General features: G+C 35.7%; 4 protein-coding genes across 11 annotated transcripts; 1 reads left to right on the top strand and 3 right to left on the bottom strand.

Moving 5' to 3' along the window:
• Positions 1-62: 62 nt before the first annotated feature.
• LOC104718013 (magnesium dechelatase SGR1, chloroplastic) lies at positions 63-2,198 on the bottom strand. The gene is made up of 4 exons (XM_010435670.3): positions 1,538-2,198; positions 1,256-1,429; positions 842-1,009; positions 63-751 (listed from the first exon to the last, which is right to left on the bottom strand). Exons 1-4 carry the CDS (start codon positions 1,676-1,678, stop codon positions 428-430), a joined length of 807 nt encoding a protein of 268 aa, XP_010433972.2. The 5' UTR covers positions 1,679-2,198; the 3' UTR covers positions 63-427.
• Positions 2,176-4,842, top strand: LOC104718010 (dihydroorotase, mitochondrial). Of its 3 annotated transcripts, XM_010435661.3 has the most exons (9): positions 2,176-2,475; positions 2,655-2,723; positions 2,909-3,057; positions 3,256-3,437; positions 3,551-3,687; positions 3,770-3,935; positions 4,016-4,132; positions 4,221-4,381; positions 4,464-4,842. In XM_010435661.3, exons 2-9 carry the CDS (start codon positions 2,688-2,690, stop codon positions 4,653-4,655), a joined length of 1,140 nt encoding a protein of 379 aa, XP_010433963.1. In that variant the 5' UTR covers positions 2,176-2,475; positions 2,655-2,687; the 3' UTR covers positions 4,656-4,842. The 3 variants fall into 3 exon arrangements, with proteins under 3 accessions (XP_010433963.1, XP_010433964.1, XP_087325953.1); XM_010435662.3 differs by lacking the exon at positions 2,655-2,723 and having other exon boundaries at positions 2,212-2,475; XM_087469827.1 differs by lacking the exon at positions 2,655-2,723 and having other exon boundaries at positions 2,466-2,654.
• LOC104718011 (putative serine/threonine-protein kinase At1g54610) lies at positions 4,748-7,063 on the bottom strand. Of its 3 annotated transcripts, none has more exons than XR_015568865.1 (6): positions 6,631-7,063; positions 6,209-6,496; positions 5,813-6,130; positions 5,509-5,732; positions 5,238-5,420; positions 4,748-5,161 (listed from the first exon to the last, which is right to left on the bottom strand). XR_015568865.1 is itself a non-coding variant. In XM_010435665.3 (6 exons), exons 1-6 carry the CDS (start codon positions 6,958-6,960, stop codon positions 4,820-4,822), a joined length of 1,689 nt encoding a protein of 562 aa, XP_010433967.1. In that variant the 5' UTR covers positions 6,961-7,063; the 3' UTR covers positions 4,748-4,819. The 3 variants fall into 3 exon arrangements, 2 of the variants coding, with proteins under 2 accessions (XP_010433967.1, XP_087325946.1); XM_010435665.3 differs by having other exon boundaries at positions 5,509-5,736; XM_087469820.1 differs by having other exon boundaries at positions 5,509-5,736; positions 6,232-6,496; positions 6,631-7,052.
• Positions 7,064-7,326: 263 nt separating this feature from the next.
• Positions 7,327-11,328, bottom strand: LOC104718012 (agamous-like MADS-box protein AGL19). 4 transcript variants are annotated; one of them, XM_010435666.2, is made up of 8 exons: positions 11,061-11,328; positions 10,699-10,914; positions 8,940-9,018; positions 8,788-8,849; positions 8,588-8,687; positions 7,902-7,943; positions 7,732-7,773; positions 7,327-7,632 (listed from the first exon to the last, which is right to left on the bottom strand). In XM_010435666.2, exons 2-8 carry the CDS (start codon positions 10,878-10,880, stop codon positions 7,477-7,479), a joined length of 663 nt encoding a protein of 220 aa, XP_010433968.1. In that variant the 5' UTR covers positions 10,881-10,914; positions 11,061-11,328; the 3' UTR covers positions 7,327-7,476. The 4 variants fall into 4 exon arrangements, with proteins under 4 accessions (XP_010433968.1, XP_010433970.1, XP_010433969.1 ...); XM_010435668.3 differs by having other exon boundaries at positions 11,085-11,314; XM_010435667.3 differs by having other exon boundaries at positions 10,699-10,911; positions 11,061-11,305.
• Positions 11,329-13,424: the final 2,096 nt, after the last annotated feature.

Here is a 13,424-nt window from a genome sequence, read left to right as displayed (position 1 = left end):
CCCTTCACAAATCTTTTACGAGAAAAATAGAAACCTTTCTTTAAATTTATAAGAAAACTAAAAATTATGAATTTGGTGAATATTATTATTAAACAACGATTTATTCCAGTACTATACCAGTCTGTCACCTATATAATACCTAATCTGTGGCAGATTTTACATTTTGATCTTGTGTTGATGAGAGATGATGCTACAATGATGGTCAAGACTCGAGAGTAGTAGACACAACCAACAAAAACATATTTTTTAACTTAATTTTGTACTATTATTTTTACCTACAAACAATTATTATTTTTCCTATACCACATTATCTACACCAAACCAATAAATACTAAATCCACCAAGAGGAATCTTCCATTTCCCTTTTTTACTTTACAAACTACCAGAAACCAAAAAAGAAAAACTTAGTACTTCCATATTAAAGTCACTAGAGTTTCTCCGGATTAGGAGTAGCAATTCCCTCAGCCTGTGCCCCAGAGTACCCATTAACACCTTCGTTACTAAGACTATGAGACCATGGAATCGAGCTAACCGGTGGAAAACAACAACTGCACTCGTCCACGCATTTAGTCTGGGGGAGAATTTCAGTTCTGTGAACATCAGGTGAAGTAGCTTCCCAAAGGGGACCCCAACACTCAACTTTGTTGAACTCATTGACATTAGAATGGAAATAAACCCAAACGGGAGCTTCTTGTAACTCAGGGTAATTGTTCAACAAGTTCCCATCTCCATGCACAAATGCTTTCAACACCTAATACATATATCAAAACAATCACAATAATCAATACTTGTCTACACATGAAACAAAAAAAAAAGCTTCTTTTGAATTTGGCAAACTTACCACTGGTAGTTCTTTGCAAAAGATGTAGTACCGAAACTTAGCAAAGAGATCTAAAAGGAAATGGCCACCGCTTATGTGACAATGAACGTGAAGCGACATTTGCCCTTTAACTTTCTTCCATTCTGCCACTACTTCATCTCTGTATAGCCTATTTGCCCATCCTTGCAACTACACACAAACATTTATATACATCAGCTAGCCTCTCTAGCTTGCTACAACCACAAAATCTCAATTACATTAATCTTTCTGAGGAATAGTGTTAAGGATTTGGGTGACAATAGATACAAACATAGGCTAAAACCATAGTACCAAAATACATATATAAAAAGCCTAACAATAAGATATACGTCAGCCTAGTATTTGCTTGAAATGCTCAATTCCCCAAATCTTTAACTCCTAAAAACAGAGGTATACCTGAGAATTGTTTATGGAGTGGGAAATGGCTAATGTTAATTTAGCTGTAATGTCACTGTGGGTGAGAGTGTAAGTTCTAGGGAGCGTTGATGGATGCTTCTTCTCATCAACCCCTAAAAACAATACTTTCAATTTGGATGATTCGAATATCGCCGGTCCAAACAACCTCGCAACCTACACCAAACATCCAAAAAGAAACCTTAAATCATACTTTAGATTCAAGAATCAATTGTACATAACTTCCCATCAATACAGAATGATTAAAAAGAACAAAATCCTTACGGGAACAATGGATTGATTCTTCTTCTTGGATCTTCTATTGCCGAAGAAGAGTGAGCTGCTATTGCTACTGTTACTCCGTTTGTCTGAATAAGCTGGTTTCAGCTTCGTTGGTAACAACAGATTCGCTGACAAACTACACATCTCTGCTCTCTTTGAAACCAAATCAAAGCTTCAATTTTTTACAGAAATTAAGACGGAAACAAAACAGCCCTAAATACAGAGAAGCCCCTTGGAACCAAAATCCTCACGCGATTTCTTGCGTGTTCGTATACTGAAACCACAATAAATAAATAAAAACTTGTAACTTTATGAAAGAAATAAAATTTTTTAAAAAACCCAATTTTTGAGTTTTGATTGCTTGAAGTTTTGGTTTTTGAAAAGTTTCCTGGAATTTAGGGTTCTTTCTTTCTTTTGTGATGCGTATTGGGTTGGTTCTTCTTGTGTTTTAAAAGGTGTTGGTTGCTTCACGCTTCACACTTCCGTGCCCAAATCTGAACACTCTTTTGGTATTCTTCTTGACCACCAGAGAGTGCCACGTGTACTCTCATCTTTGCATGAGAATATCCATGTGTCGTCATGGTGGGGCTAACAGGTGCCTCTAAGCGTCATTTTGGATAACTTAGCCATCTCGTTTCGACAAAGAGACACTAGCCGCCGAACCTTTCCTTTTACTCAATGTACAAGTAGAGTTAGTTTGTCTGAAGTCCGAACCCATAGCTTTCCGGTTTAGTTCCGGTTCAATTTAATTTCATTCGTTTTCTCGGTTTAAATTAAAATCTGGGTTAAAATTTTCAGAGAACAGAAAGAAAACTACTAAACGCCATCGTTTTAACCCAAAACTGATTCTGACATCGGAGGAGACCGACTCCATTCGTTAACACAGTTGGTAACCTTCTTCTTCTTCGTTCGTCCCCTTGAGGTCATCTTCATATTATCTGGTATGTATGAGTGTTGTCTTTGCATTATTTCGAATACTTGGTGAACTCGGGTCGCATCGATTTAGTGGCTTTTTCTAATAAAGATCGAAACTTTTGTAGACTTTGAGTAGAAATCGAATCAATGGTTGTCTGGTTCACTTGTTGAATGTCTTTTTGTCTTATTTGCCCTTTTTGAACAGGTGAAAAATCTTGCAAAGCCTTGAGATTTTGACATGATAAAGACTTTGGTTTCTCCTTGTAGTGTATATGTACTGTGTCTTCCTCCTCCTCCTCCCCCCTCACTCATTGCTTTTGAGTCTTTGTTTTCTAGTTTTTACCCAATTTTATTCAATCCACGTGACTCAGTTTTTTTAGTTTTATTTTAAATGTAGTAGAAAGCATATAGTTGTCCACACATGCGTCTGTAAAAGTCTTGTGTTATTCCTGTATTTAGGGATTTGGATCTCAGAAACCGAAGTTTGACAGATCTTGTACGAAAGTGAAGCCAAGAGTAGTAAGAATGGAACTCACAATCACTCAACCTGATGATTGGCATCTTCATCTCCGTGACAGTGATCTTCTTCACGCTGTTGTTCCCCACAGGTCATTTAACTTCCTGACAATTTTATAATTGTTGGTGTGTGTCTTTTTGTCACATTACTGTTTTGGTTGTTGTTGCTGTTTAGTATTGGAACAATTGTTGTTTGTTATGTATGAGATCCTCAGTTACAATCTTATATTTTTTTCGTTGATGCTTGTGTTGTACTTGATGGTTTAAGGGTGTCTTGTAAATGTTTGTAGTGCGAGTCATTTTAAGAGAGCGATTGTGATGCCAAATCTGAAGCCGCCTGTTGCAACTACTGCAGCTGCCATTACTTACCGGGAATCTATCATGAAAGCTTTGCCATCTGGGACCAGCTTTGATCCACTTATGACACTTTATTTGACTGACAAGACTCAACCTGATGAGATCAAGCTTGCAAGTAAGTACACCTGTTTCTTTTTTCCATCATGTTGCAAAGTGGTCTGATCCATTTTTCATATTCTACTTGCGACTGTTCAGTTTATGCTCGTGTATATATATGATTGTTTTTAGGGGAAAGTGGTGTGGTTTATGCGGTGAAGTTGTACCCTGCTGGAGCAACAACCAACTCTCAAGATGGTGTCACGGACCTTTTTGGAAAATGCTTACCGGTGCTAGAAGAGATGGTTAAACAAAACATGCCTTTGCTGGTAAGTAAAATCACACAGCACATTATTAGACTTGTATTTTTGTCTTTTATACTACTCTCTTGTATGAGAATGTTTGGATTAGGTTCATGGGGAGGTCACAGATCCGAGTATTGATGTCTTTGACCGCGAGAAAATCTTCATTGAGACAGTTCTGCAGCCTCTAATCCAACGCCTTCCACAGCTGAAAGTAGTTATGGAACATATCACTACCATGGATGCTGTGAATTTTGTTGAATCTTGCAAAGAAGGTTTTGTATATATCTTACTTATCATTTCTTCCTTTGGTTTTGGCTAATCTGCCTAGCTCATAGCCTTTTGTTGATTGTAGGGTCTGTGGGTGCAACAGTCACACCACAGCATCTCCTTCTCAACAGAAATGCCCTTTTCCAAGGTGGATTACAACCTCACAACTACTGTCTTCCCGTTCTCAAAAGAGAGATACACCGTATGTTCTTCACTTTTCATAAGAACATTAAGATTTCATTTCTTTTAGCAGCTTTCTGAAAGGTCATTGCTTTTACTTAATTGTACAGGAGAAGCTATTGTTAAAGCTGTAACTAGTGGAAGCAAGAAATTCTTCCTCGGTACAGATAGTGCTCCACATGAACGGACTAGAAAAGAAACATCATGTGGATGTGCTGGTATTTACAGTGCTCCTGTTGCCTTGTCTTTATATGCCAAGGTCTTCGATGAGGTAAACTTTGTAACTTCAAACAGTTTACTTTCCCGGTTTGGGATTTCCTTAAGTTTATAGCGTTTACTTCTTTTACATTTAGGCGGGTGCGCTTGACAAGTTAGAAGCTTTTACTAGCTTCAATGGACCTGATTTCTATGGCCTCCCGAGAAACTCGTCAAAGATCACACTAAAGAAATCTCCTTGGAAGGTCCCGGATGTTTTCAGCTTCTCCTTTGGAGAGATCGTCCCTATGTTTGCTGGAGAAACCCTTCAGTGGCAACCGTTGAACTAATGTGGTGGTTTGGAGTTGTCAAAAAATTTTCTCCCTAATCGGTGTATCTTTTGGATTGGATTTTCTTGCGGCTGAGTTATGGCTCTGCATTATTTGAGGAATAAAATTAAGATATTGACCAAGAATGTTTATTTTGTGTTTGAATCTTTTTTCTTCATTTTAATCTAAGTGACAGTATAAGTCTCAATCAGAGTGGGTCTGATGCCTACTCCTCCAGATGAAGACGTCCCATTCTCGTAAAGGCTAGGCAGGATTGCTGTTGAGTTAACTCTAAACGGACTCATTGGCAAAGGTATGTGTTCCTCCATATTCGCTGATCCACCTAGATTCTGGTCTTCTTTAGATGGGTCCGTGTAAGAGGCTTGTGCTATAGTTTCATCCTCAGTTATCATGTCCGTAGATGTTTGCATTTGTCTAGTAGAATGATCCGGTAAACTGGAAGTCTCTTCTTCCTCTGAAGACTTTGTAAATGAATTGTCTCTGCTCGTGGAATCTGAGCACTTTCTCTGCATATACATCATCTTTTATTTTGGATTTCTGCCAAAACACTCAAGAAATTTAGAAACCTAAGATTAGAGATACCTGCACCGGTTTTGTGAGAGAAGAATCTGCAAGTATTGGCTGGACAGTTTGTGGTTCGTTTGTTCTTCTAACTTGTGAAGCTTGTTTTCTAGTTTTATCGCGCATTTGAATGTTGATTTCCTTACTGGGAGGGTATTTTGGTAGACAAGATGGATCACAAGGCAATGGCTCAGTTTTAAAGTACTGTTTCACCGTGGAAGAAGTTAATCAGTTGGAGTCATAACAACAACAAACCACAGAGGAAAATGTAATGATCCCAATTCAAACTTACCTTGCTCTTGAGTGCACTAGTTGCAGTGCCTCGAAAATCTGGATCTATTGAGAGCAAAGTCTCTAGAAGCGAAAGAACACAAGTTGGAAAATCTTTGAATGTCTCTGCTATATGTGATCCATATGGAAACATGGGTCTCAATGGAGCTGACAACTGTAGCTTTAGTTTTTTCCAATAATCATCTGAAGGCGATCCACACAACTTGAATATCTTGTGCAGTTGATCTGTCTTGGAATATAGAGAAAATTTTCTGAGACTTAACTTCTATGGTAAGAACAAGACTGATTGGGATGTTCTGGTTTACCTCGTTTTTGCCAGGAAGAATAGGCTTTCCAGCATATAATTCACCTATGACGCAGCCTGTGCTCCACAAGTCGATCCCAACACTGTAATGTGAGGCTCCAAGCAAAAGCTCAGGAGGTCGATACCATAAAGTTGCAACATGAGTCGTCAAGGGAACACTGTTATGAGGATCGAAGAACGTAGCTAATCCAAAATCTGCAATCTTAAGGACTCCATCAGCGTTGATCAGAAGGTTTGAGCTTTTTATGTCTCGGTGGAGTACATGATTAGTGTGACAATGATCAAGCCCTCTTAAGAGCTGCCTCATGTAGCATTTAACCTGACAGAGAAGAAGAGAGTACCTGAGAATTTAACACCAAGTAATGAAGAGAGTTTGAACAGAAGCGATAAAAAGTACCTCAGGTTCTGAGAATTGGTTACCGAGTAATGAAGAGAGTCCTAAGAGGTCATGTTCCATGTACTCAAAGATCAGGTAGAGGATAGAGGAATCGTGGTCTACAAGCATTAACCCTTCCAGTTTGATGACATTGGGATGGTCCAACTTGCGCAGGATTATGATCTCTCTGGCTATACACTTGATGCTTTCTGAGTTGTTGAGATCAAACCGGATTCTCTTTAAAGCTACGGTCTTGTTACGAAGAAGATCTCTAGCTTTGAACACCTTACTGAATGTTCCTCCCCCAATCTGTTGCAAATACAGAATATATGCATCTTTTGTTTATCAAACGGGAATAAACAAAGTAAGGCAGAGAAAAAGAAAGAGAGAGAGAGAGAAAGAGAGAGAGAGAGAGAAAGAGAGAGAGAGAGAGAAAGAGAGACTTGTTCTTGCTTCTCGAAGTTAGATTCACGGCCAGGGATCCAACCGACAAGTGCTTCACTAGCTACGGATATAAGCCAAGATGGCCAACCGGAGGCAGCTAATTCCGATGTACGAGGATGAACATTAACAACAAGAACACTTTCTTCTCTCTTCAGCTCCTTGGGACAAGTATCACTCATCTTCAACAATTCTGAAACCTTTGGGGTTTGATCATGACCATCATCGTCAGCTATTCTTCTTTCTGATGGAAGAGTGTGGAAGCGAGGACGGTTTTCCGGCAACCCTTTTGTTGACGGTTTCTTTTTCCGAGAAGAAACGATGCAACCCATATTGGGCAAAAGCCTTGAATCCCACGGCACTGAAGTTGTTACAGAAGAAGATATAGAGAGAATATAGAAAGTGCAATAAAGAAACGTAAACTAAACAATTAAAAAAAAAGTGAAAGGAAAAAAGGAAGTGTCAGATGTCTGAATAGAACCAAATTCGCCGGAAAGCGACAGTACGCAATCCCACCACTTAGCCGTGGACCCCTCTCGGAAAATGCTATGTCGCTAATTATGTTTATTCTCTTCATATTTTGAGATTACGTAACTAATGGTTAACCTTTTTTGGTTACTTCGGTTTGTTTTTATATGTTATGATGATCATTGTGATATTTTTTTCTTTTTCTAGAATTAGACGAAACAATATCATAATTTTAGAACAAACAAGTTTAGCTTCCTTGATTAAGAACAAATCAATTCACTATGTTTAGAATTTCTTAAATATCACAGATTTTGGACGAAAATATGATACAATGAAAAAAAGTTGATGGTTGTTGATACATCCGTTTTGAAGTTGTGAGATTAGTATTGAGGAGGGGTTTTCTTGGATTGTCTTGTCTCAGGAGGTCCAATGAACAAACCAGTCTCCACTTCCATATTGTCATTGTCATCTATGTTCACTTCTGATGATGATAACGTTGATTGCGATGATGCTACTGTTGCTCCCATTCCAAGCCACTTTATTTTTACAAAATTCACCAAAACTCTTAATCAAGAAGCACGTTTACGTTTTATACTAGTAATATTAGCATTCAAAACTAGAAATTACAATTGTACCTTCTCCTTCAGTTCTTTATTTTCCTTGACGAGTTTCCTCTCCTAAGGTTTTGACAATATACAGATAAGTTTATAGAGAAGATGATTCTTTATGTCATTATAAAGTTACATATGATGCAGTACTCACTAATACTTAGAAGAAAATAAAAGGAGCATGTATTTTGTTTTACCTCTTCCTTCAACTTCTCAATTTGTTCACGAAGTAATTGGTACTGAAATTCAATACACAGAGAGATGTAAGCAAATTTCCTCATGAAATCTATTCTATAGGAATTGTTAAAACCATATATATATCCTACAGTATCACTATCAGTGCATGCATATACATAGTTGAATCGCTGATACTGATCATTTTTATTACAATGTTAACTTGAGGATGATAATATGATTAGTAAGGCCATGCAAACCATGTTGACTTGAGTATGATATCGATGATATCAATTATAAACCCATGCATGAAAAGACACAAGCCGCAATCACATCAGACGTAGATATGCTAGATGGTTAACAGAACAACGTTTTGGCATAATAATTAAAAGAACCGTACCTATGATTTTCTTATAACGTACAAACAAATTGAATTTTGGTTTGACTATATCTTTAACATGTGTAGATCAAAAGAATTGTTGAGTAAGGTCGTTTTTTAACAACACCCAACATATAACCTAAAATAAAACATATCATCAACACTTCATATTCGCAAAATCGCATAATAACGAGAACTACTCCTAATTTCATTTATCATAGGAAATTGAGCTTGCATGTGAATGTATGAATGAAATGGATGATGTTTTCGAAAATTTCATATATGAACATTTAGTGTGATATATCATGCGGACATAATTGTAAACAATACCTTCTTGGCTCTTATCCTGGTCAAGCTTCGCTCCAACTGATTCTCTAACTGTTGCAGCTCCTCGATAGAACATTTATCAATGCCTTCCCCAAGCAATTTTCTGCAAATTTTTTTACAATCAAATTTACCTTACAGTAGCTAGTGTCTATACAATCCATATAAAGTTTCTCATAAGATAGTACTATGAGCTGGTGCCAAACCGTTTAGATATCTCTAGCTGTTCGATCTTTTTTGTCAAGCCCTGTGTTTCGTCTCTCGCTTGCTGTCAAGTAATAGTAGTATGAAACATTTAAAACCACCACACGAAAAAATCTACTAACCAAAATATGAATGAGGATATATATAGTTTTACCTGAGAATTAGCATCTCCCTTATGGTTAATCCCAATTTCTTTTATTCGTCTCTGATATCGTTCTATTGTTTTTGCTATACTGAAACGAATCAAGGAGCCAAGAATCAAATCAAATAAAAGAAAGGAGACCGTGGAGTCAAAAGGTTTTCCACGTCAAATTCCAGCAAGCAAATCAATCAATTATAAATGCTTGTATCAGAATATTTTTGATAAAAAAAAGAATAAACAGTTCTGGTATATTCATATGTAATTATTTACGCAGAGATGCCATCATGCATGACCGTATTATACTATACACATAGAATGTGTAAAAGAGAGACATACAGAATCAAGTAAACATGGTTACTTACATTGTCCCCAAAAGTTAGTATGTTTTTCGAGGATCATATATCCTATATACACAAGACATACTTAGAGACCTTTTCTAATTTCAACACCCCCAAAATTTTCGAACCAAAAGGTTTGTTTCTACACTTCCAAATGCATAAAATAGTAAGTACGGTACTTAAAGTACCATAGCAATATTGAGATTTATGATACAACATAATGCCCCAATATTATATACATCGTTATGCACATATACAGAGACAGGCAGATGTATATAGAGATGCACATGTCCTCCAATCGACATAGATATTAATAAGCTTTATTCTTTAAAATACATTAAACAGTGGGTTAACACAACTGGATTCTGTGTCTAATCCTTCTACTCTAATGTTTTAGTTAGCATAAATTTATACCGAAACAAATCAGCATAATAACCCCAAAAAATATAAATAAATAAGAAACCATAAAAAGAATGAATATACAATTCTGATCTACACACATGCGCTGACTCCATCACTGCTATTTGTGGGTAAAAAGTGAACCAAAATATCTCTTTGTTGCCACATTTTTACAGATCTATACTTACACCGATAATGCATATACACACTTATACGAAATAGAAGCATGTACCAGAACAGAATTATGTACTCACCACATGACTGTTCACACATAAATGAGTAATTTATCCATATATTTCCAACATGTATTTAAAAGTATTCAATAATGTGTCATATATCTATACGTATTCTATTAACTATATTGAACCATGGTAAAATCTAGTCAATCTCACGCAAACAGCCAAACACACACACACGGTCTAAATAAGGGAATTTAGCGTTAGTTCCAAGTATTGCTAATTTCCTAATTCATGAAGATATGCTGAATCGTTGATATATAAATAGGCCTTATTTGACTACGTAACGACACTATACTTTAAAAAGACTTGATATTGCTAATTTGCTATACATACAAAAGCAACTATATTACATAGCTAGCATTGAAGTCTAAGTGGATAAGTAACAATTATCTGTAAACTAAAAGCTGCTTCCATATCAAAAAGATCTCTCTTGATAAAGAAAGTCAAACAGATCAACTCATCTACAGCGAGAAGTGGATGGGCTCACAACAAGTACATACAAATTTATACACAAATCATAGGTTGTAGTGCCATAAAAATCTGGTGACTACATCTTGAAAAAAAAGATCATTAGTTTCAATCCTATTAAAAAAAAATACCTCATTTTCTTTCTCCAATCTACTTTACAGAAAAAAAAATCACCATTATCTATATTAATAGATCTTGATAATCAATCATATAACCAAATGCAATCCATCGAATCTATTATATAATTATGGAGTAAATGAGACCGGATTAGCCTCTCAGTCGAATCTGATAGCAAGGAGACTAATTAAAAACAAAAAGGAGACATACCTAGAGCTAGAGAACTCATAGAGTTTGGATCTTGGAGAGAAGATGACCAAAGCAACTTCAGCATCACAAAGGACCGACAATTCGAAGGCTTTCTTCAGAAGTCCATTTCTTCTCTTGGAAAACGTCACTTGCCTGCTCGTTGCGTTCTCTATCCTCTTCATCTCCGTTTTGCCCCTCACCATCCTTTACCTCTAATTTATTCCTTATCCAAATCTTCTGTTCAAAATCACACAAGAAAAGTTTATGTAACTGAAAAGAAAAAAAAAAGAATAGCGACCAAGAACATCAACAAGAATCTTTAATTTAACCATTTTAAGAAAGAACATAAAAGATCTATAAATAGAATATGGATCAACCAAAACCTGACGACGGATTTTGAGATTTACCCTCTTTGGATTGATGTGTTCTCTTTGTGTATATATGAGAGTGGAGAGAGAGAGAGAGAGAGAAAATAGCAAGTTTTTTGGGAAGAGGGTATGTGATTACAGATTCTTGGAAAGCCCTAGATTTATGATGGAGGAGGAGGAGAGAAAAACAAAAAAAATAATAAATAAAGAGAAAAAAAAGTGTTTTTTTCTTTATGATTGATATATTTGACAATTTGCCATTTTCTCTTACGCCTATAACCCTAGCTAGCTAGCATAGCAGTACATCGCCTTTATTTTTAGAAATAACATTACGCAATTTCTTTCTTCTTTTGGTAAAAAACTCAAAATGCAAACTGAAGGGCCAATGTGTATATAATAATAGTAATATAACATGTACAATAATTGTGGTCGGGGTAAGAATAATTTTTTCTAGTGAACTGACAATGAACAATAATCATTACTGTTTGGTAAATAACTACTCAGGTAAAAATGGAGATATTTATGGATTGGTGTGTAAATTGCATATTTACCTCTTAAAACGTAATTAAGAGTGTGGGGGAAACCGAAGGCGAAGTTGAAGGTAATGGGGGAGATCTTGGCACGTGTCCAGATTAACCGACAACCTATAGATCCGGTGTCCGTCAAAGTATAGGTTTAACTTTAAACTATTGCGCACCTGAGGACAGCCATCATCATTGTTCCCTTTGCCAGCTTCTCTCGGACAAATAAGTGCTTACGCACGCACACCGTCTGATCTTCTCTTCTCTCCAACCGCACACCGTCCGATCTCGAAACCCATATTCTCTAGTATAAAAAGACTTCGACACAAATGGGGTTTTTAAGCATTTATTGTATAGTTGTGTAAAATAACGTACGTACTTTTTCGTGACTATATTAATCTTCCTTTGTATTTACCAAGTAAGTAGTCTTTTTTTTTTTTTTTGGTCAAACCAAGTAAGTAGTCTACATACATAAAGTATGATAGTGCTAAGACTCTCACAACTGATCGTCATATATGGCCCCTAATAAGATTGAAACAAACTTTTGTTTTAACAAATAATTTTAATTCCAAAGATGAATCAGAAACTTTATGCAAAAGAAAATGAAAAAGCACAGAGCTTTAATCGTTGTGATATAAAGTAAATAAATAAAAAACAAACCCGTAGGGACGTCCGTACAATCGACGTTAATTATAACAACGACCATAAGGCCAATTAGATAGTAACACATGTACATGGTTTCACGTGGTAGCTAGCTATAGCTTCGACTCTTGTTTGATGCGCTTCGTAACACCACTTCATTGCTTTTTCACTTTATTCGTTTCCCGTTTTTTTTTTTTTTTATATTTTTATAAACCTAAGCAATTAGCATTAGCAAGTGGTTATCCACTATTGGATGCTTTTTTACAATAATAAATACTTAAGATAACATTTGTTTATTCTTCCATATCTTGGAACAGGTGTCGCACGCTAGGAGGACCACATCCCTTTCACCAACATGTGCGTAACAAAATGCTTGCTTCTTAAAAATGCATTTCCTATTTTCCATATGAAAACAGTATAAAAAACTATGCGAGAGTGAGAGAATCAATGTAATGATTTATAATGACAAGTGTGGTTAGCTAAAAGTAGTATAGTTACATCCGATTTTCCCAACTTCCTTAATCTATCAATTAGGTCTTCAAATATTTCTACTTATTATTTTTACTAAGCTGGTTCAACGATCTTTCGTGGTCTAATATATACTCCTTCTGTCTCACAAAAATTGATGTTATGTTATTTATTTTTGTCCCACAAATATTAATGTTTTACTACTTTTAGTTAATTAATATTAAATTTTTGTAAACTTTAAGAAGTGATCATTAATAAAATTCAATAATCATTGGTTTATAAATATATAATACATTTTAATAAGAAAACTTTATTATATTTAAAATTAATAATCATTATTTTTTAATTTGTGTGAAATCCCTCAAACATCAATATTTGAGGGACAGAGAGAGTATGATCTTAGCTAAGAGCTAATTTATTATTATGGTTGAGATTATATATATATATATATATTACTCGAAAAGTTATAAAGGGATTTATCGTGGTTAATTAATCTCATAAAATTTATAAACTCTATTATGTAATTACTGGAGCTCCTCAAATATTGATTGATCTCTAAAAATCCATCGTTAGCATTTTTTATCAGGCCACTATCAGTTCAAATATTCGCCTACGTGTGTAGTTCATTAAGTAGTGAAAAAAATTGTATGTGTAGTTCATTAAGTAGTGAAAAAAATTGAATTTATACGCGTCATCTTTATGGAGCCAAGAGATACGTACGGGTAATCTTTTAAAACCGTCACAAAAC

This window comes from Camelina sativa, chromosome 10 (assembly GCF_030686135.1).
Source record: "Camelina sativa cultivar CO46 ecotype springtype chromosome 10, ASM3068613v1".
In the NCBI taxonomy this organism is placed as follows: domain Eukaryota; kingdom Viridiplantae; phylum Streptophyta; class Magnoliopsida; order Brassicales; family Brassicaceae; genus Camelina; species Camelina sativa.
The sequence above is the reverse complement of the archived record's forward strand: the minus strand, read 5'-3'. Positions and strand labels throughout refer to the sequence as shown.